The following is a 20,969-nucleotide window of genomic DNA, read 5'->3' on the forward strand; positions in this document are numbered from 1 at the left end:
CCCGCGGCGGGCGGTGGCTGCTGGGCGTCCTGCTCGCCCTGTGCCGCCTGGCCGCGCCGCTCGCCAAGAGCCTCGAGCCCGTCTCCTGGAGCTCCGGCAACCCCAAGTACGTGCGGGCGCGGGGGCGCGGGCGCCCCGGGGGCCGCTCCTCGGCGGCGCGGGGCAGCGCGGGCGCCGCCGCCTCCCGCTCCGGGCTGCCCCGCGCCCCTCTGCGGCTTAATTTTTTAACCCCTTTTTATTTCTCGTCCGCGGAGCGCCGGGAGCCGGGGCTGCTTTGTGCGAGACGCGAGAGCCCGGCAGGTTTTGCCGGTTGCTTTGGTGCCTTTCGTCGCTCTTCCCCGCGAAAGCCGGTGCCGGAGCGGCCGCGGGGCGGCGGCGAGCGGGCTGAGCCCGCGCCTTCTGTGCGCGCGAGCGCGGCCAGAACGGCTCTGTTCTCGGGGGAAGGCTGCGCGGAGGAGCCCCGCGGCTGCCGGAGGGACCGGCCCCGCTGGACGGGGCGGCCCGCGGCGCCGCTGCTGCCCCGCGCCCCTTTGTCGAGGCCCTGCTGACAAATCCGGAGCAAAAGGCAACTTGGGCGCCGATCGCTCCGTTCCGCCGCTTCCCGAGCTCTGCGAGCGGCAGCCGGGGCGGCTCCTCTGGCTCGGGTTCCCCTTCCCCTTGGCTCTGGGAGTTGGTCTGCAGGGATAGAGATCGGCCTCGCCAGCAGAGATTGCAAACTTGGGTGCCAGGCTGTGTTTAATCATGCCCCGTCTGGCACCTCGGGCGCGCGGCGCTTTGGGTGACCCGGAGCGCGCAAGCGTGCTCAGCGCCTTAGACCCAGCTCTAGGAACGCTGCTCCCTGCGTGCGAGCGATGAACCACCGGGCTGCTCATCCGSCCGCCGCTGCGCCGAGCTCCTCGAGGTGCCCTTGCTTACAGGAACGCCCCGAAGACTGGAGAATATATAATATTTTTATTTTGTTTTTGGAATCCAGCAGGTGCTTTTTTTAGTGCTTGGCACGTTRGTGGTTACGTGTCTGGTCTTTTCTTGGTGTGAAAGGCGAGGTGCTCTTCCTTCCTCCTTCTCTGCCTCTGGGAATATCCGTCCCTGGGATTGTTGGTTGCTCGAGACCCGCCGGGGCCTTGGCCTCTGCTTCGTGCCCAGGCCGGGTTTGGGAATTTCGGGCACCCCGACTCGCTCAGAGCCTCCCATGGGAAGCCGTGCTCCCGGGGGAGGCCGGCACGGGCGGCCCCCCGCCCAGGGCTCCTGCATCCCGGGATCTCGCTGCCGTAAACACCCTCGCTGCGCTCCCCGAGCCCAGCAGCGCCAGTCCGGTCACAGACAAAGCTCGGGAGAGGATCCGGATCCCAGCGAGGCTCGCGTGCGGGGGTGGCCGACAAGGGAGCACGCGAGGGCCCCAACGGGCCGGCACTTGCCCCCCTTTGCCTCAAGTCCTGCCGAAACCTGGCGCTGGAACCCGCGTTGGCCRCTCCGCATGGAATCCATGCGGGCGACTCCCGGGACCCAGCTGCGCCCTTAGCTTAGAGAGGCGAACAATGAAAGTCGCTTTTCCAACATGCCTGGAATTAAAAAGTAACTAGAGGCTTTAAAGGATCTTTAAACACTCGACATGGTTACTAATGACTGATAGATGTTTTGGGACTGATTATCTGGGGATGTTTTTGGTAGCCCTCTTGCTGGGCTTTATCTTGTAAATCACAGGCTGTTTGTTTGTCTTATCCCCTTCTCTTCTTAGGTTGGAAAAAAAAATCCAGCTTTTATCTTGATTATTTCCCCTCTGTCTTCCTGTAAAGAGAAAAGAGGAAAAAAAATCAAATGGTTCTGGGAAAACTAAAACAACTTGGCCAYGTTTTCCACCTGGACACTCTTGTTCAAACCGAGCTATTTTTTTGCTTGGGGAGGGAGCAACTTTATTGGCACTTGCAYGTGCACATGAACTCGTGGATTCTGCTCCAGCGCCTTAGAAAAGCCGGGGAAAGGTCTCTTGTGGCGGGCGGATTCCCAAGCAGTGATTKCTCTGATTTCCACCCCCTCTCCCATTTTGGAGATATCTCTGTTAGCTTGGAGAGGGGAAATAAGGAAAAAAGAAAACCCACAACTTTTACCCTTAGGAATTGATCTTTTGTGTTTATAAGCCTGCTATGTCAGCACGAAGGTGGGAGGGGGAGAAGGAAAAAGCAAATTGGTTCCAGAAACCACCACCTTTTTTTTTTCTTTTTTTTTTTTTTTCTTTTTAATTTTGCTTTAAGAAGAGCACTTAGAGATAGAAATCTCTCTGACTTCATCGCGTGAACTGGAGCAACCCGCAGGTACCGCGTGCGGGGCGGCACCGCTTGGCAGTGGCGCCGGCGCTGCCCGGGCAGGACGGCCGGATCCCTTCGCCCGCTTCCACCCCATGGCAGGGACAAGCTTGAGCCCCGTGAAGTCAACCTGGCTCCGTGCAGTTYGCTCTTATTAATGGCCGAGGCTGGGAAAGCCGGAGGAGCGCGTGGGAATAGCGAGCCGGGCAGCTGGGAGCTTTCCTTCTCCCCTTGGATGTTCCCCTTGCTCCGCTGGGAAACCCGTGGCTGTGGTGCCGGTGCTGCCTTCCCTGGACCCCCCGGACCTGGGAGCTCTGGTTCTCCTGCTCTGCTTGTCCTGCTCTGGCTCCCTGTGACGTTTTCCAGGAGGAAGTCATGGAGTTACTCATGGCACGGCATGGGCACGTTGTTTGCCAGCATCCGCAGGGCGGCCCTGGCCGAGCCTCCTGCTTTCCCTTTCCCGGTTATTCCCAGTCACTGTCGGAGCGGTGCCGGCTCGGGAGGCTGCGGGTCAGGGCAGGGCCCGAGAAGCGGCTGCTTTGCCGTGCAGAGCAGCCAGCACCGGGCTCCGCATCCCGCTCCATGTCCCGCTCTGCTTCCCGCTCCGCGGAGCCCCGAGCACTGAGCTGGAGAAACCCTCGGATTTGGTGCCGTGGTGATGATGGTGGCCGGAAAAGCTCCAGGAGCYGCTGGACTTTGCCGATAGCCACCCGGGGTGCGGGACCGGCCGGAGGAGCCTCGTGCTGCTCTTCCCAAGCCGCGGTCCTCGTGTCCTTGGTGGCCGCCGAAGGCCACGGGGCGCCGGGAACGGCCGCCGCCTTGGTGTTTTTGAGGGGCTTTTTTGTGGTTTTCTTTTTTTTTGTGAGTTGTTTTTTGTTTGTTTTTAATTCTGTTGATTTCCTCCCCCCCCCCTCCCTTTGTACCATGGTGCTTTCGCCTCTGTTTTTTGCAGGTTGGGTGGATTTTGGTGCTCTGTCTCCTCTTTCCTCTTGCTCCTGCCAGCAAATACGATTGAACCAGCAAGTTTGAAAATAAAGGAATAAAGGCTTGGAACCTGCAGGCTGTTTAACAGAGAGGAGAAAAAAAAAAAGGGAGAGAAAGAAAAGAAAAATCCGTGTCCCGCTCTGCCAAAAGCTGGTGCTCTTTGTTAGCCGGGATTGCTTTCCCTTTGCAGATGTGCTGGAGAGAAACGCCGTGCGCGGGGGCTGCGCAGGAGCCCGCTTGCCTGCGAGCCCCCCTTCAGTGCTCGTGTTCTTCAGGACAGMGCTAAAGCCTTTAAAAATAACATGAGGTGGAATTTTCCGATGGATAGGAGGGAAGAGCGTCGTGTGTTGGGCTGTTTGGCCTAGATAGGGTCGCTGGGAATGGTGAAAATATTTTTTCTGCCCCCATTTCCTCCAGGTTGTTGCCGTAGAGTGCGAGTCTGTAACTTTGGGGTGTTACTGTKGGGTTTTTGGGTGGAAAGAAATGGTGCTGGTGTAAAAAAAGACCCAGGTAAAACATTTGAGGGAATGTTTTCCTGGTGTTTTTAGGAGTTAAGGATGTCTTTGCTGAAAACATCGCTCCCTTTCCACAGTACCATGCTCCGAAACTCCCTCCTTGTGCTGGGAATCAGAGCAAGAACTGGAGTTGTTGCTGTCCTGGCGCCGTGAAAAACCTCTGCGGAGCACGTGTGCCTTGGACCAAAAAAAAAGGGGGAAAACGATTTCCCTGCGTGAAAGGTGGTGATTTGCACAGACCTGCGCCGTGGGCAAGTCCGGGCTGAACCGGCTGCGCTTGCAGGAGCCGCTGGAACGAGAGCGGAGCCTTTAGCRGGGTCTGGGTGAGCGAACGTGGTTTTGATTTGAGCCCGTGGGGCTGAGGGGGGAAAGCGGCTCCCTGCGTTTGCGGCGGGGGGGCTGCGTGCGGCTGCCATGGTTTAATCGGCCCTTTGGCTACTTAGCGCTGGGGGCTGCGGCCGGGGGCTGCTATTGTTAAAGAGGCTGGAGCCGCGCGGAAAACTCGGGCTAAATCTTCTGCAAAATCCCTCGGCTGCAGTTCTGGAGAAATATTGACCCTGGTGGGCTCCTGTGCCGAACATTAAAAGGAAGCATTCCTAATAAAATATGGTTTGGAAAATTCATTTCAGGCTGGAATTCGCCTCTCCAGAAAGCATTTTAATAAGGAGGTGGGGGAAATGGGACACATCATCCATGTGGCTTTTAAGAATCGGGCATTTCGGCTCTGCTTTTCTCTCCTTCCCTCGTATAAATTTTACTTGGATCTGCTCGCTCTGCAGAGCAACTTTCTAGAACCAAAATAAATGCATAAAAACGTGGTGGCGGCGGCGGGGGGAGCGGCAAAAACCAGGCGCAGACAAAAGTCTAATCCTTTGTGGTATTTTTATTCTGCCTTTAATGACATTATGGTGTCCCATTGAATGCTGCAAGCATTGAGTTTGAAGCCTGGTGTCTCCTTGCTTTTTTTAATGCCTTTTATGAGGGACAAAGTGCTTGCGGGAAAGCCGTTTTCGATGGGAATGGCCGGCCTGGAGCTTTGCATCAGTGGGCTAACACTTGTCGGAGCAGCTGTAATTTAATTACCGTACTAGTGGGTGCATGAAGCGCTCCGCGGTGCAAGGAGTTGGGAAATGGGGAAAACGCGATGCTTATTTTTAATTAAAACCTGCGTTTGGCTGCTCCGTGGTTTGGAGCGCGGGCCGGGCCGCCCTTCCCGCCCGGCGGGGCTGCGTGTCCAGATGGCAGCGTAACGGATCCGATGGCGCGCGTGCCCCGCGCCGGGCGAAGCCGGGGGGCTTTTCCTAAGCTCCGGAGCCTGGTTTGGATTAAGCGAGCGGGACCGTCTGCGCCGGCCTTCACGCTTCCCTTGGGAGGAGGAGCCGGTTTTCCAGGCGGGAAGGGCGCCGTGGGAGCTGGTTTTCCGGGGTGGCACGATGGGGTTTAGGAGCAGTATCCCGGCCCGGAGCGCGTGCTCGGCCGCCCCTTGGAGCTGCCTGGGTGCTCGGCCTGCCGGGAGGCAGCGCCTGCAGCACCTTGGGCTTTGGGAATGGCTGCGTTAAGTTAAATTAGAAAAACAAATAATGTATTTAAAAAAAAGGCGTCTGCGAAGCTGTGGCTCTTGCAGTAGCTGGGTAAATACCGCTTGGTTCTATAAAGTGYGTTTAAGTGCCGCCTCTGAAGGCGAGCGGCAGCGGGGATGGGGCTGCTGGCGGGCTGCAAAAGGAGCCCGCGCGTCCCCCAGGCCGAGCAGCTGCCGCGGGAGCCRGCGTGTCCCCGCCGCGGCGTTGGGACCGTGCACGGGGCCGGCCATCCATCCATCTGCCCGGCCATCCCCCGGGCATCGCTGTGTCCCGCACGGAGCCGCTCGCGTTTCCCGTGCGGTGCCCCCGGCCGTYGGAACCCGCTCAGGTGTCGGAGCTGCCCGGCCGCTCCGCGCGGCAGCTGCCTGCAGAAATGCTGCCTATTTTTAACCCTGGCCCCGCTGCTCCGAAATAACCTTTGTCGGGCAGCCGGGAGCTGCGGGACAGGCCCTGGTGCCGCTTCGGAGGTCAGTGCTGGCGATGGGGAGCCCCCCTTGGGGACCGAGGGATGGGTCCGGGCTGGATCGCGGCTGCCAGAGCCCTGTGCCCTGTTGCCTGAGTGCTGAAGGGCAGCAGATCTGCAAGTCCCACGTGTGCTCCCTGCTCTGGGGACGCAGGGAAGGCTTTTCCAGCTCTCTGGCATGGCTGGGCGCTCGCGYGGAGCTGCCGGGTGGGCTCGTTCCTTTGGAGCCAGCGCCTTGGCGGGCGCTCCGGCTCTTTGTCTGCGGCTGCAGTAACGCGGCCCGACGCGAGGGGGAGGCCGGGCCCCCCAGCCCTTGGCCCCTCCGGGAGTTGGGGGCCGGAATTCCGGCGCGGAGCAGGGCGCGTTGGGAGGGAGCTGGGCAGGGTGCYGCGGGGAGCCGCGCTGCGGGCCGGCCACGCTGCTCCGCCTGACGCATCCCAGGCCTTCCTGCGACTTGAAAGGGCCCGGGCCCGCCTTTGAGCTGCTGGATTTATGGCCCTCTTAGGCCTCTCCAATAAAGCAGGGCTCTCCTCGCCGGCAGAGCCCTCCGTCCCCCTCCTCCGGGCTCATTATCCCGGGGATTTGCAGCGCTTTCTCTCCTAGTTGGTCACTGCMGCTCCCTCTGATGTGCGGCCGGGAGCTTCGTGGCACAAAAGTGGAGCCCGTGGGGGCCGGGGCGGCTGCTCTGGCGCTTTGGGCAAGGGGAGGCGCTGGGTTCTGCGCCGTGGCCCGCGAGGGGCTCGCCCGGCGCACGGAGGAGGCCAGGGAGCATTGCAGCACTCGGGGCACCGCGCGGGGTTTCTTAGCGGCCCCGACCACTCTGCTAAACCCATCGCCGAGCGCTGCTGGCTTTTTCCACTCCGGCAGCCCCTGCTTGTGCACCTCCGGAGAGCTCCCGCTGCTCCGGAGCYTGGGGGCCATCCCCTGCCTGCATCCCAGGCACAGCATCCCGTGGCAGAGCATCCCGGGGCTGGGTATGGCCCGTGGAGCACAAGGAGCGAAGCCGCGAGTTTTCCGCTGCTGCCGAGGAAGCGCCGTGCTGGAACGGAGCAGCAGGTTACGTTTCTTCGAGGCTGAGCAGCAAATATGTTTTAAATTTGGCAGCGAGGAGCGGGCGGGAGAAATTTTCCAGGTATTGCATTACGCTTTTTCCCCCTAAAAGGGGTCTGCTTTGGTGCTGAGGATTAGAGGGAGGCGGAGGAGCGGGAGCAGCTCCGGGCACGGCCGGAGCCGCTTTCTCTCCYGCCTTGGGACACAAAGCTGCTGCAGCCCCGGCACGGATGGACCGTGTCCGTGTTTGGTCCTGGGCATCCGGGCCCCTGCGCGGTGCCTGGAGCGGCATTCCCAGTGCTGGGAATGTGGGGAGGCGGCGCTGGCGGCGGGATTCATTCCGGGCTTCCTCCCTGTGGGCGCGATGGGAAGTTCCCACCTGGCACAGCCGCCCCGCGGGCACTGCCCGGCTCCTCCGGCTCGCCGGGTGCGCTGATTTATCCTAATCTCCTGCTCTCATGTATTTAATGAACGTTTCATGCAAGAGCGAACCTGGAATCCACTCCGAGCACAGAGCTGGGGCTCGGCCAATTAGTCAATTATTTTAGAATAAGAATTAAAAAAATAAAAAATAAAAAGAAAGGCGAGTCTCCCCTGTGGTGGGAGGGGAGCTCTGGCTGCTGCCTCGGTGAGCGGCGCTTCCCCGTGGTGCCGCAGCGCAGCCGGACTCGCTGCCCTCGGAGCCCCAGCGCCTCTCGCTCCGCGCAGCAGCYGGATGCTCCGTATGGAGCTTGGAAAGGCGGGGGATGTGGGAGCGCCTTGGAGGTGCCGGGAACCGGAGGCGGGTGGACTTTCCCCTCCAGATGTTTGTTCTCAAACCCGGGCTATTGCCGTCCCACCTGAGCGCTGCGCCCCTCGCCCGCACCCGGAGCAAGGGGCTCTCCGGCAGCGCCCTGCCCTTTCCCTCCGGGAAAACCTGGGCGTGCCTGCCAGCCTGCTTCTCAAGTAGCTGCATTTCCTGGGATACAGGCCTGATCTTTCGTGTTCTTTCCCCARAATCAAGCTTCTGCTCCCCAAACCGCCTGGCGGATGGTGGCAGGAGCTCGCGCGCTTTGCTCGGCTTTGATCTGCATCCAGGCTTGGTTAGCGATGGGAGCTGCTTCCCTAATTGTCCCCTTTATGTCGGGTTGTTTGTGCTTATCCAGTATCGCTCGGGAAAGCCTCCTGCCGGGGTGTGCGCAGTGTGGGGAGTGCCGCGTGCTTTCCCGTATGACACAGGAATCCCGGAGCGCCGTTCCTATAGCCCTGGGTGCTCCCACCCACGGCACGCGGTTTCGTGCAGCGCTCCGGGTTTCGTAAGAGCCAGGGCAGGCGCGAGGCTTCCCGAAGGCTTCGCTGCGCTCGGAGCCTCCCGGCTCCAATGCCGGCTCTCAGGGTGCTCCCCAGCGCGTGTCCCATCAGCTTCATTTTGGGTTAGCCCCTCTGCATGGGGAGCGAGCCCAGGACCCGGAGCTGGATCCATCCGGGAGGGCCAGGGTTGGTGCTGGGGCTCCCGCTGCCTGGCTGGGCAAACTCCTTGCGCTATTCCTCGCTTTCCCTCTCCGAGCGGAGGTGCCCAGGCTGTGCTGTGGCGCTCCCAAGAGTTAATCCCTTCCTGCAGAGCAGTTCAAGGTTCGTGGGTCATAAGACGTGCAAGAAAGCACGAACGTCGCAGCTTTGTACCCATGCCCAAATGGAGAAAAACTGCAAAGTTTCTCTAAAACAGGCTGTTTTCTGTCTCAGACCTTGCTCCATGTGTCCTCCTACGTGCACCCAACCACGTCTCGGGTGTTTTGGGCTGGCGGGAGAGACCTCACCCCACAGCCGCCTGCGGAGCAGCCTTTGCCACCTACCTTTTGTTGGGGGAAGGGGCGAGAATCGCTTTCCTAGTTTATTAAAGATAAAGAGATTTGTTGATAGTACAAATGGTTTCCTTACACAAGTATTAAGAGAGGGTGACAGATACAAAAGTAGTGGGATAATTGCTTGCAGCTGCTCGCTGCCTTCGCGGCCCGGCTGCCCGCGGCCGTTCCGAGCGCTGCCAGCTCCGGCGAGCACCGCGGGCCGGGCAGCCCCGCAACGGGGCGATTCGGAGCGACTCCAAACGAGGTGGCTCGGGATTTTGCTGCGGATTTTTGGCTCCCGGCGCGTGTGCGGATGGCGGGGCCGCTCCGTGGGAGCGGGAAGGCTCCCGCTCTCCGCGAGCCCCCGCGCGGGACGTGGTGTGAGGCAGCGGGTGCCGAGGGACTCGTGATGAAATCCAGAATTGGCAGCGCTTCCTCCATTGTCTTCTGCAGGCYGGACCCAAGGATCCTGCCTCTCCTTTCCCCTGCTTCCCTGCAGGTCTCGCTGCCTCGGGGTGTTTTATGCCGCACAATGTTTTTTTTCTGGCATCTTGTCTTTCTTGTCAAAAGCATCAGCTCTAGCAATAGTATTTAAGGTTATTTATTGGGTTTTAATGCCAAGCAATGTAAACATCTGGCTAGCGCAGTGCAGCGGCMCACGGGCTTATCTGGGTGTTTAGCGCGTGGATTTTTAAGCACTTCATGAATTAGTCGAAGAAGGTGGCCGTTGCCCTTACAAACAGTGGGTTGTTTTGGAAAGCTTTCCTCAAGGTGGAGATTCCTCAAGTGCTTCGCTGCTGACCTTCTCGTTAATTATTGCTCTGCAGCAGCAGGACCAYGGGCTGCGAGCGAGGAGCGCCGTGGTGTCCTGTTTGCACGGAGCCGAGCGTCCCTGGTCTGCTGAGCTCCCTCCCTTTGCTCCCCTCTTCCCTGGGCTTGCCAAAGAAGAGCCTGGATTCATAAGCCCGGTTTTACCCTGGTAGCTCCGACCGTGATTTCCCCTGGCAATAGACCTAGCAGTGCAATTTATTTTGCAAGGTAGCTGCTAGAGAGGTTAGTCCAGCCCCGTGATAAAGGCACTGGAAAAGGGAGCAAAATGGCTTGCCGCAGTGYTGCTTGCTGATGGACGGAGGTATTAGCAATTTCCCTTGCTTTTAGTCCTAACTAAGCTTGGCGGCAAGGAGGAAAGAAAATGCGAACGGAAAAAATTCACCGGTCCTGTGATTTCCGGAGCGCTTGTGAAGGTGAGAGTTGAGTCACTTTGCCRTGTACGAGCTCAGCAATTTCGCCTTGTCCCCAGAGAGTTACTGGAGTCACGCAGGGAGAAATAACGCTCGGGGTTAAAAATAGCCGCTCGACAATGGGAAGGAAGGACTAAAAAAAGCTCTGCATTAAAGGGACTGGACAGGAGGCCGGGGAAAGCGTCCGGATTGCTCAGTGCTGCTAGGGCTTAGCTTTGGGGAGTTAGACCTGAATTAAACCGCGTTTGCACTTGGCGTAGYCTGCCTCCTAGCACCGTGCTGGGGATGGGGCCTACCGTGGAGTACGGGCATGTGGTTTCTCTGGGCTTCATCCCACCAGGTGGGATGAGTGACCGTGCATGGATGTGGCACCGGACACACCGTTTGTCACCCGTTCTGTGGCCGCTCGCCGGGTCCGTGGCYGCAGGCGGAGAGGCAGCGCGCGGCTCTGCACGAGGCGCAGGACTCAATTCCCAAGCTAGTGCTGAGGCTTTTGTTAGAGCTCATTAAACCCATCTGTGGCTACCAGAGCCTGACCAGAAAGCYGGAGTGACCGAGGCGGGTCGCGCTCGGTGCCCGCGCTGGGGACGYGGCCCCCTCTGCCGCAGGCTTTGCCGGGGAGGCAAGAGGAAAAAGGCCAGGGATTCTGGCTGGAGCAAAACCAGGAGCGATTCCGGCCCCTTGATTAGCTCGGAGCTTTATTCCCTGGGCTCTGTTTCTTTAACTTTGGCAGCTTTCTTGGCCTTCTGAGCGGAGCGAGCTGCGCGAGCGTGGGGCAGACAATAGTTCTCAGAGGTGGGGTAGGAGGGTGGAAAGAGATGAAAGCGGGAAGTAAAACTGAAGCATGCCTGGAAGTGCATTTTGATGTAAATGGGGTTTTTGATGGACTTTGAGGGACGCTCKCTCGCAGAAAGGGCTCTGGCCGCCTTCCCTCGCGCCGGGGGCTCCGTGCTGCGCTCCGGCCCTTTCATTTGCCGAGGGACAGGGCACTTTTCCAGGGCGCACACGGGCCCTTCTGCTGGGTGCCTCTGGGGCTCCCCAATGTGCCCAAGGCTCCGCAGTGGAGCATCTTGTGGCTCCGAGGCCCATGTCCCTGCAAGGGACAAAGCCCATGGAAAAGGGGTTGGGGACGTCCCGCCAGGACACGCCAGCACCGCGGCAGATGTCTTGAATTTAGCACTTGTTTGGAGAAGTGCTTTGCTTTTTTTTGCTTTGCGAAAGAGGAAGGGCAAGGGCGTCTGGCTGGTTTAACAAATTGCACTTTCCTCCTCAGGGCCGTCGCTCCAGCGGCTCTGGTGCTGCCTGCGCTGGAGCTTGGCCTCAGCTGGCTCCTTTCTCCAGCCTCAAGCCCCATCCGTGATCCCCGTTTCGGGATCTGCGCTCGCTGCTTCTGCTGCTCCCGTGGATGTCACCTCTAGGCTCCTTCCTTTAGGGACCTGGTGGTGGCCGTGTTGACCAGCTGCGTTTCAAGCAGGAGCTGCTATTTTTATTTATATTTTCACGCTGAGGCTTGAGGAGCACGCGCACTCTGCATGCCCGACACTTCCTTTTTGTGCTTGTGGCCCTCGGGGACAAGAGAAGGGTGAGACCTGGGCAGAGCCCTCCCGCTCTTGAGGTKCCTGAAGTAGCTCCGTGTTTATCCWGTGTCACCCCCTTCTAAAGAGAATGATGAAGGAAGAGCCTTGTTCAAAGTGTTGAAGCTGTCATTAAATGTCCAAGAGGAGCAGCCGGGCTCCTTTGAGCCCGAGCAGCCGTTTGTGGCAGCCTCGGCCTGCATCCCGGCCTCGCTCCTCCGAGCAGCTCCTGCAAACCTCGCCCCTTCTGGAGGAGGATTCAGGTTTAAACTGCCGTCACTCCTTTGATCTCCRTGATCCCAACCCTCGTCCTTGGCGCTGTCTCAACAGCTCTCGAGTGCTGCTGAAGATGTGGCATTGTCATGAGTCATTCTTCCTTTCTGCTCTTTTTTTTTTCCCCCATTTTCCTTCCCCCAGCAGGCCCTTTATTAAAAGGAAGCATGTTTTTCCAGTAAATAAGAGCAAAGCAAACACAGTGTTCATAATTTAAAAGGTATATCCATCGYGGTTGGCACCACTGCTCCAAGAGAGGCAGAGGTCTGGAAGGGAGCAGAGAAGCGAGTCAGAAAGGAGCATCTCGAGCTGCTTTGGGCCATAGGACGAGCAGGGTTGTTGGTGGGATAAAGCAGCAGCTCAAGGAGCTGGTCCTGGGTGAAGGTGGCCCAGGCCGGGCTKTGCAGAGGGCACGTGGTGCTGGAGCCCCTTTGCCTTGGCCCTTTCTGCCGCTCTTGGGGCTCGCGAGACGCCGTGCCTGGCATCTGGGGGTGCTTCTTGGTCCCCCGTCACCCTTCCACGTGCTCACGTGCCTCTCCTTGGCAGCTGCTGACCTTGTGGAGACGAGAGAAGGGAAATTAGGACAGAGGAGCTCTCTGGGAGAGCAAGCTGACAGGCTGGGGTGCGGGGAGACACGAGGAACGGGGAAGGTCAGGCAATTTCGGTGTCCGTGTTTCTGTGCTGTCTAGAGCAATCATTAGCTAGCGCGAGGACTGGCCTGTCATTTCCTATGTATTCTGCTGGTGAGCCGTTAGCACTTGGCTTGTCCTTATTCCGTGCGTGTCCTTATTCCGTGCGTCTCCCAAATGCCTGCTGGAAGCGCGTGCCGCGGCTGTGCGTTCATGAAGCTCTTCCCAGGACAGCTCCAGGTCCGAGGCGGTTCAGTGTTGTGCTGCTTCGGGATGTAGCCGTGATCTTGCAGGAGATGCTGCCGCTGCTTCCTGGGCACGTTGCTGCCCGGTGCTCCCCTGCCCTGCGGCCAGGCAGTTTTGCCCGGCTTCCCCGAGAGAAACCGCTCCGAAACGGGGAGTCTGTGCTCCTGCTCTCTGGCTTCTTGCAGCTCCCTGACTCGGAATTGCTGTTGTGTGATGTGCTTGTTTTTCCTTGTCATACGACCTTCCCTTCCTATTACACTGAAACACTTGAAAATTTTCCACCAGATGATCGTAGTTAGACTCTGATCTTTCCTTTGGTTAATGCCAGTTCCCAGCTTCTGTCAAACTGAGTTTTTTTCCTCCCCGTTAACAAGATGTGGGCACCTTTCTTAAATTGTTGTCGTTACACACTGAGTTGTCGACAGTCCGAAAATTTACTGCTAGTATAAAACCATCAAAAATGAACTGTTCCTAGCAGTTGGTAAAATATCACAAGGCAATTGTGGGGAAACTTGTTTCTCTCTCTGACGTAACTTCTGAGTCAGTCTTTTAATCTCTAATCTAGGTTTATGGTCATCTTTATTGAAATGCTGGTCTCTGTGAAAGGTTGACATGTACGACCATCATAAAACTGGAGTTATAGGACTCCACAATTGCCTTGATAGTCCAAGTGTCTGCAGGAAGCACTTTTAAAATTTGTAATCGGGATTTATTGGCCTTTGTGGCTGAAACTGTCAGTAGAAAATAAAATGATCAGTCTGGGGTGGATTTTTTTTTTATTGGTATTTGACTCCTGTTACGTGTATTTTTAAATTGCTCCATGCCTTGCCTACATACCGAAGCTCTTGGGGAGGGAGCGTCTCTGGGTGATGGGAGCTGGAGGAATTCCATCTGGAAGACTTACCTGTGTCCTGCTTCCTGGCTCCGTGTCCTTGRCAGCGGGAGCAGATGTGGAAGGCGTTTCCATGCCTGCTTCCCTTCCTCTCCCTGGGCTCTGTGTGTCCTGGAGCCCCAGCGTGTTTTCAAGGAGATGACCATATCTTCGTGTTCTACCTGTGCTTGTCCATGGCAGCACAACTGCTGTGGAAGGATTTAAGACCCTGGGACTGTGGAACAATTCAAGAGACCATTCCAGGATSATCTTACTGATACAGGGTGCCAAGTCCTATAAATGATGGTGCTATTTTTGTTGTTATTAGGTATTTTCTAATATTTATGTAACCCACAACATACGCTTTTGAAATGCGTTCTTCTTAGCCCAATATGAAAAGGAACCAGTAGAAACTTCTTTTGTCTGCTGTGCTCTTCAGCCCTCATGTTGCCTCAAGATGATCTTTCCAGTATGTGTAGTTCTCCCACGAGCAGCTGCCGTGGAGACCTGTCGTGCGGGTCTCCATCCCCTGCCTTCTRGAGCGGTTGCCTTTCTGGTTCTGAAGATGAAAAGCTCCTGAGCACCTGGGGGCTCTCCAGCTGCCTCTGACAGCGTGGGTGGGTGGCGAGCGTTGGGATGGGTGATGTTGCGGGACGGTGTCTGGCCCCTCTGGTTGCCTTCGAAAGGGTCCCTCAGCTCATCTGGCTGCGCCATGGGTTGGGGAGACACACGGACTCTTCCCCACAACTGTTGGAGATAAAGACGAGGACCTTGATCATGCAAAAATATTAGATTTCATCCAGGTACAACAGTACTGAGAAAAGCACGAGTGGTGGGTTTTCCTAAAGACAAGCAGTCTCTATTCCAGAGTCCCAAGAAATGGAGAAAATGCAGCTTTTCCTGGGTGGCTTGCTCAACGCCTGCTTGCCCTCGCGTAGGACTTCTTTAATAATACGGATGTGTCTGAGATCAGTCTGGTTCTAGCTGCTTCTTTTCTGCACTGTGTTTAGGGAGGCTTCTGTGCCCCACAGGTACTAGATTGTTAAATCTCTTTCATTATTTCGATGAACTAAACTGACTGACCTTTTTCCTACTTTTTCCCAATCTTTGAGTAATTCCTGTACTTTGCACTTCCTTGCCCTTGCTTCCCATCAGTTCATTGCTTGCGTGCGCACTGYAGGCTCGGGGATACGTCCTGTGTCCTGGTTTGTAGAGGCTGCGCTTTCTTGGCTCTGAGCTTCTTAGGCTGACCCCAGTTTTCCAGTGCTCAGCTCTCCAGTTGCTTTGTCCCTCTCTCTGCTCATGCTTCTGCTGTAACCTTGTCCTGAGGTTTTGCTTCTAGATCCTTGCAAACAGGCGCTCTGTGCTCAGCAGTCCCGTTGTCCTCCTTGGGTGGGTTCTGCCTGGCTTCTGCTGCTTGTCACTTAATGCATTTCCCAGTGCAGTCGAGCCGTGCTCCACTGCTATTGTGTGGCGGGACTCGTTATTCACAATGTAGTGTGCTGCAGTCTGCACATCTATGCATTTACCTTTATCAACTAAACATGTAATTTCATCACAGAAGGATGTCAGGTTTGTCAAACAAATCTATTCTTTGTAAAGACGTGGGCTGGAATTAATTGGCATGCATAGAATTCTGTTTTAAAGGGTTTACCCGAGACTAAAGCGCGCTTCGGAAATTYGTGTCGAGCAGGGATCTGAAGTGGAAGCTGGTTGTCTGTCTTCAGGCTGCGACATTGCTCTGCTCTGAAACTCAATTTTAGAATAAACAAGTGCAATATGTTTGCTGATGAAGATTTAAATAATATCACGCTGCTCACTTGAGTGAATTCACCGTCAGGCACCTGGAAGAGGAATATGGAGCGATTAATATGGTTTTTGACCATGTTAGGCTCTGCTGAGGATGCAAGAAAGATGTTTTTATATGGGTTTATTCTACTCAATTTAGTTCAACTAATTCATTCCAGGCTGGGAAATTGAGTGTTGGAAAAAATAGAAACAAGTAACCTGTTTCTATATGTCTTATCTACAACTGAAAAACAGACACAAAGATGACTAGTTTTGAAGAATGTTGACCAGAAATAATTTGTCCAGTTTGCTAAATACGGCTATTTCCTTTTTGTTTAATTAGTATCTTCTTGAATGGAAAAGGTTTATTGCTAAACTTTCTTGTATTATCATTACACTTATCATCCGGGTTGACTTCTAAAAGTACTTTTTAAAATGGCAGTTTTTATCCAGGTCTTAAAATTGAAATTCATTTTTTATCCAAAAGCAGGATAGAAATGACTCTACTAAAATTAGATTAATCCTAATAAGAATGTCAGTTATCACTTCTGAATACATTAAAATATTTTTTGAAATTTTCCATGCCTCTTTAGCTATAATTGCTAGTGTAATTCCTTACATAGACATAGTGTGTCCTCAAGGTTGACAGAAATACTTAATGTAACGTTAACGCTATGGTGAGTTCTAAATTAGTATGTCGCAGTCATTACAAACGTATTCAACCATCTCAGTAAGTTTAAAAAAAAAAAAACCCTCAAATGCAAAACAAGATTGGAGTCGTTTGCATTAATGTCCACCCCTCGGTTAATGTGACTAGGCTGGTGGCAGTGGTGGCACCAGTGGCTGGTGGCCGGATGGGCTCGCCACTGGGTTCTGCTTCAGCGTTGGATTTTGTGCCTTCCTGCATGTGCATTTTGGGGTGTCCCGATGGCTCTGAGGAGCTTCTGGAAGCAACTCRGGAATGGAGCTTCTGCCAGCGCAACCGTGGCCAAAGAGCTTCTTGGCCGCTGCTCCCTGGTGCTACCTGCCCAGGTCTCCTGACTGCTTGGCGRTGGTTATTCCTGGTGTACGTTTGACTTCTGTTTGCTTTGCTGAAGACTTGTTAAAAGGGTTGCTGGTTGGTGCTATGGGGTGCTGGTTGACCCTGGACAACGAGGTGGTACTGGCCAAAGCTTGGGTGCTTGGGGCAAGGGCATTTTCCAGGGCCTGTCTTGCAGTCCCACCGCCAACTTGGAGGCCAAGGAGTTCCCTTTGGCCACATGCCTTGGCTCCGTCAYGGAGCTGCCTTTCGGTCGGCATCTCCGGGGTCCCTCCAGCAGGGTTTCGTGCGGGTTAGTGTAGCCGGGCGCTGGTGCCCTGACCAGCATGCCCAAGGCTGTGTGTGCCAGATGGGAACCTGCAGACCAGCCGCGTGCTCCTGGTGGCCTGAGAACGTGGATTGCTCCTGCTGGAGCTCGGGGTGCTTCCTTGGAGCCTTGTGTGGGGCCCCGCGCCTGGAGGCTTCGCCTGTGGGAACTGCGTGCCAAGGGGCCGAGCCCCCCGCGCCGGGGTCCCCCCGCTCTCCACTCCTCGCGGGCACGCCGGGAATGCCGTTCCCTTCCGCTGCCGCCTTCTATACAGATCTGGAGTAATTGGATGCAAATTGGAACTGTTGGAGGCTGCGAGTCCTTCAAAAGGGCCTTTCATGAGCTGTGAGAGGGAGCCTGAAAGGGAGAGGAAGGCTGAGGATCCCGCGGGGGAGGAGACGGGCAATTTGGGGTGCTGCTACCGCCAGGAAAGTGCCATGGGGGCTTTGTGTGGAGCGGCGTGGTCCCTTTCGGGGCCCAGCGCTCAAAGAGCTGCACAACAAAACTTTGGGTGCTCCTTCAACGGCTGCTCTGTGCTCGCTCGCTTTTTCTTTCGTCTCCGTTTTAAGGCGCAGTAAACAAACCTCCTTCCCCGGCGCGCGTCCCGCCGCGGCGGGGCCTTTGTGCGCGTGCAGATGTTGGGAGGAAGGTGGGCTTTTGATCTGTGTTTGCTTTCAGAGCCGCACTTGCTGCGAGCACTCGAGCTCCTTGTTCAGCATTTCGGGGGATGTTTGAAGCGCGCTTGAGGGCGCGTGCGGCCGAGCCCCGCGGCATCCTCCGTGCACCTGGCCTTGGCGCGGTGGCCGCAGCAGCTCGGCTGCTCGTTGGGCGCCCGCGCTGGCGGCTGCAGCGCTGGCAGCGGCGATTGGGGGGCCCCTTTGCAGCAAGCGCTGCGGGACGCTGGGGACGTCGGGCGGCCGGGGCGGAGGTGAGAGGCGTCACGAGCTGGGGGTGCTCGCGCTGCGCCCCCAGCCCCGACGGCGAGTTTATTTTTAGGTTGGAAAAGGGAACAAACAGCAGATTTCAGCCCTCCGGGCGCTCGGACACRGAGGCGTCCGGTGACGGAGGCCGCAGCCGGGGCCTCGCAGTCCGCAGGGCTGGGGCGCTCGCGCCAGCTGCGCACATCTGGTGCAGGGAGAGGAAGAGGCCAATTTGGGCTCCTCTGCAGCCTCTTGGAAGAAAAATCGATTCCTTCTTTCCACTTCCGCCTCTGGGTCCTGCCTGTTTTTTGCCAGCCGTGTTCAGGGCTCTTTGCAAGGAGCTGCTTTAAAAGCTTCTGCTTTTCTCTGTTGATCCGTCCCTGGGCCCCGTGCTCCTCGGTGGCTGGTTCTTCTACCAGAACTGGGGGTGTGTGGGCACTAGCGCCCAGCGGGCATCCTTGCCGGCAATGGGAATATGGGGTGTGTTGGAGATCTAGGCATTCCGGGCCGCGGTTCCCGGGGAAGCGGAGCGGGAATGCTGGAGGCCGCGAGCGGGAGAATAGCCGTCCTCCTGGAGCGTGAAGACACACACATTCTCTCACACCCTCTTTCCTGCCCTCTCCCCTTAACCAAATAGTTAAGGYTCCGCCAAAGAGAACTGGTGGCTTTTGACTCCTTTGCTATTTGCCTAGCAAGGCAGAGGAAAGGCCGGCCAGTGGGCTGAGATTTATGCTCCTACCTAGTGTGTCTGGAGCGATATAGCTCTTTTTAGGGCAGTAAAACGATTAAAGCCCTCCTTAGGCTGGTCTTGGGCATGAGATGACACAGACTGACCCTAATGGTGCCAGGAATCTTGCTTAGCTGTTGTGATTCGATAGAAATAATCGCTTAGGATGGGGCTGAGGCCAGCAAGCTCCTTCTGCCTCTGTGGTCACGAATCCTGCCTTAAAGAAAGACGAGCTGCTCTGCAGCATGGCCTGTTATTGAGGTGGAAGCGAGTACATGGAGCTTCTAATGACATGTCTAGAGTTGATTTTTGTGGTGTTCGCCTTGCTAAAGAAAGGGCTGCTCCCGGGTTTGGGTGAGCTTTCTTTAGCCTGTTTTTAAAGATCTCCTTTGATGATACGCTCCTTTGTTAGCAAGGGAGGAATTTTTGTCGCAATAGCTTTGGTCTGGCTACCTGGGCCTCTGCAAAGTGAGCTGTTTGATGCTGAGCTCTTTCAGTCAACCCATTTTGATTGGTGCAAAACCGGGGCTCAGCTTAGGTGAAATTTGCACTGTGCAGAATTTTGCAGTGGCTTTTTGAGTAAAGGTGCATGGGGCGGTGGGAGGGAATAGAGGGAATACTCTGCTCTGCTGTGGCTTTTCGGGAGCATCTGGGGTTTCATGGGCAGCAAGGCCTCGGCAGTGGTTGCTTCCAAGGYTTGATCTGCATAGATGGTGCAATAGCAGTTGTAGCGCCATAGAGAGCCCACGGAAACCAAAGTTCTGGGGTGGCAGCCTCGCTGTTAGTTAAAATAATCCCCAAAGAATGAGGGCAGTGAAACAGGAGAAGCAATTTCTTTATTTACACACTGAAGAGCTCGAAGCTGTCGGCACGTTGGTGTGACATGGGCAGTTGTGCTGGGCCCAGCGCGGTGCCCTGAGCGGCTCTGCGGGGACAGGGCACGTGTGCCGCGCTCCGGCATCCTCCCTGGAGGTGGCCGCAGAGGATGGGAGAGCACCGGCCYTCCAAGCTTCGGCTCTGGCAGCATCTGCGCCTCATGCAAAATTAATGGACTTTCTTGTTCCTCTCCTGCTTCCCATATTCCCCAAAGGAGGTTGTACATTTTATTAAAGTTCAGCTCGATGTGTATCTAGCCTAAAAATAAAAGCAAGAAGGAGCCAGATCTCTTTCAGCAGGAAGAGGAGTTTAAAAATGACACCGTGGTGTATTGCTGGCTTCTCTCTTGGCCTTTCTTGCTGTGTGAAGTGATGCTTTCTGCTCCCTGCATCCCTCGCCTGAGCAACTGGGAGCAGAGCGGGCCAGGTTGTGGGGAATGTGGTGGGTTCACAGCCTGTTCCCACTGGGAATCCTTCATGCAGGGTCTTTCTCCTTGCTGCAGGCTGTTGATATGCAGTAGACTGGGGATTTTACATGCGTGTAGGACCTCCAAAACATGCTGAAGGAATGTAGGCAACACTCGAAAGAGGTTTTGGAGAGGAAAAGCCAGGTTTCCTCCCTGCTGAGGGACTTTCAGGAGGATGACGCAAAGCCGAGGCTGGATGGAGGCTTTCTTGTGGGACTGGCTGACCAGTCTTTGGTTGTCTCTTGGGTATTTTGAGTGTGTGTGAGAAAAGAATGGGGAAAAAAGAAAACTTTTGTGCTCTTATGAGTCATCTCTTGCTTTTTCTCCTTAACCAATCCAAAGCAGCTGGTGTTTGAGAGGTTGAAAGTCCTGTATAGCCCAGTGCAGTGCAAAGATTATAGGGCTGATTCAGAGGTTAAGAATATTGTGTGACCTGGTTACTGGGGCAGTTATTATACGGCTGCAGCGGACATTGTATGCATGCAACTTGCTATAATGCAGTGGTTAAGAAAGGCTTAATAAGTTGCAACGCCGGCGCTAGTCAGGCCAGTTCCCGGTAATGACACGCGGGCTCGGTGAGACACGGTGATTTAGGGCTGCCTGGGAAGATGCTCCTTCCAGCCTTAGCCAAAATTACAAAACTTGTTTTGCCACATCTGGGAGAGATCAAAAGGGTTAGTCACCGCGCAGACAGAGGAGGGGAGCGCTGGCCGTGACGCCGCTCCCGCCGAGCAGGCTGCGAGCCACCACCGGCGGCTGTGCCCCAACCGGCGGGACCTGTTGGTGCAGGGGCAGAGCGCGGGGTAATTGCCCTTTGTGGGGGTTTCTCCTCCCGGTGCCTGGGCGCTAATGCTAGGGTTCAGCTCGCAGACCGCAGCTCGGCTTCCCGTGCCGAGCCGTGGCCGCGGCTCTGGCGGGGCCGGCTCGCCAGCGTGGCTGGCACGCAGGTGCYGAAGCCCAGCCCTGGCCGGGAATGCCGAGAATCTCTCCTGGGAAGGATGAAGGCACGAGGGCTGCCACGGCGAGGGTGGCTCCCGCAGGCACGGGAAGAGCCATGGGAYGCTCCCATGAGAGCGGTGCCCTTGACCTGAGCGGTGCCCCTGGCTCGGAGCGAGCAGGGGCTCCCTGGGAAGCTGCTGGAGCCCCCTGCGGCTGCCGCTCCGCAGGGCGGACACGGGTTTGGCCTTGGTGCCACTGCTAGTCAGTGGGAGCCCTCCCAGCAACCACGAGCCGGGCAGCCTGTGCCGAGGTGCAGGACACGGAGCCGGCTCCCCAGGAGTCCCCGTGTCCCGCCGGG

General features: G+C 56.5%; 1 protein-coding gene across 1 annotated transcript in view; it reads left to right on the forward strand.

The window, feature by feature from the left end:
• Positions 1-8: 8 nt before the first annotated feature.
• Positions 9-20,969, forward strand: part of EFNB1 (ephrin B1) — a gene marked incomplete at its 5' end in the record, with an annotated part of 56,135 nt that continues 35,174 nt past the window's right edge. The window contains one exon of the mRNA XM_026054677.1: positions 9-106. Coding sequence (XP_025910462.1) covers positions 9-106 — 98 coding nt within the window. The remainder of the gene's footprint in view (positions 107-20,969) is intronic.

This window comes from Nothoprocta perdicaria, unplaced genomic scaffold (genome assembly GCF_003342845.1).
Source record: "Nothoprocta perdicaria isolate Ctin4 unplaced genomic scaffold, notPer1 scaffold_124, whole genome shotgun sequence".
Classification (NCBI taxonomy): domain Eukaryota; kingdom Metazoa; phylum Chordata; class Aves; order Tinamiformes; family Tinamidae; genus Nothoprocta; species Nothoprocta perdicaria.